The 1,455-nt window shown below is 46.7% G+C and overlaps 1 protein-coding gene across 1 annotated transcript; it reads left to right on the plus strand.

Annotated features, from left to right (window-relative positions):
- Window positions 1-184: 184 nt before the first annotated feature.
- Window positions 185-418, plus strand: Pmar_PMAR026945 (hypothetical protein; the record flags this gene model as incomplete). The annotated part of the gene is made up of 2 exons (XM_002779984.1): window positions 185-259; window positions 308-418. 2 exons carry the CDS (start codon window positions 185-187, stop codon window positions 416-418), a joined length of 186 nt encoding a protein of 61 aa, XP_002780030.1.
- Between the last annotated feature and the right edge of the window lie 1,037 nt (window positions 419-1,455).

A 1,455-nucleotide genomic window follows, 5' to 3' on the forward strand; every position in this document is an offset into this window, starting at 1 on the left:
ATATTAGAATCAGTTGTGTAATAGTATGTAGTCATGAACTAAGCTATCCGTCGGATGCCGCTATTCGTGCGATGGATGGTATGACATCTTTTATTGTTAGGCGCCCGCCCCTCCACCTTATCAACAACCCGCGCCCTATGGGTATCAGGCCCAACAGGGCTATACTGCGGGCGGAGCAGTTCCTATGGCAGCAGGACCATATGGTGGTCAGCAGTACCAGCAGCAGATGTACGGGAATCAGCCAGTCGGTGCTCCTATGGTAGGATAATGTTCTTGTGATGTTTGTTGTGTATGCGTTGGTTTATAGTATCACGACCACGACAAGAAAAAGAAGAAGAAGGATAAAAAGCATAAGAAGGATAAGAAGCATAAGAGGAGCGGTTATAGTAGTAGCAGCAGTAGCAGTAGCAGTGACTGAGTAGATTTGTTCCAAGAAGAGTGGTATCAGCTTTTAATTTGAGACGATGAAAATGGCTGCTACATATCTACACTAAGAATCAATCACAATTTTTTATACAAGCGTGTTGTGCTTTGTATCATTCGCGATGTTTCGTTTTAGTATGCACGAAATAGGCGGGGGCTCTGGATAGTGGGAATATGATCATTCGATGCGGCCTGCATCGTAGGTAATGTAGTGAAATTTATATGGTTTTTCGGTTGGAGCGCCAGGAGTGGGGTTTAAATTTCCCGGAGGATTGCCAAATGATGGAGTTATGGTTTCGCTCGCCCTGGTGGTGAGTTTGGGACAGTCGAAGGATGTATTCAGAATAAGATGAGGAGGTGTGGTAAGGGGCATAAGACCGTTGGGGATGGGTCACTGATCACCTCCAGCTATTGGTTACTCGTATCCTTCGCTCAATTATGACCATACACTTTGTTGCATTACTCCCAAGGCTTGCTTCAGTGTTTTATTAAGGAAATATTGTCGCTCTCAGCGAGGGTGAAATCGTTGGTATCCACACCTGGAATTTAATAGGGATGGGAAGTCGCTGGAAGTAACCCTTTTTATGAGGCCCTTTATGAGGCCCACCTTTTCATGGACTGACAGTATGGGTCCTCTCACGTAACCTCTGGTCGATATCGACTGTTACTAACCTATGGAATTTCAACTGAATTCTATTGAGTGTCTCGATCTAACACGCTTCTGGTGCTATTACTACTCGGTTTTCTGGGTGGGGACTACTCGCAATACAATTATTTTTGGACCTGCATTCCTCTGAAGAGTCAAAGGCCTGCAGTATTTGAGTACCCCATATGGAGCCCTTGGCAGACCCACTGCATGACCGCAGAGTTCGTACCGTAACTCCGCCACCTCGTGCGGTAGGTGGAGGGAACTAACACGGCTCGGCAGGCTTGTGATGTTTTTACTCAGCCGTTAACGCCGGAATTGCTCTTCCCCAATGGTGAAGCATCGCCACCGGACTGGCAGTGTCTCAGAAGCATCTGGTGAGGCCA

Source organism: Perkinsus marinus, assembly GCF_000006405.1.
Source record: "Perkinsus marinus ATCC 50983 genomic scaffold scf_1104296944724, whole genome shotgun sequence".
Lineage (NCBI taxonomy): Eukaryota > Perkinsozoa > Perkinsida > Perkinsidae > Perkinsus > Perkinsus marinus.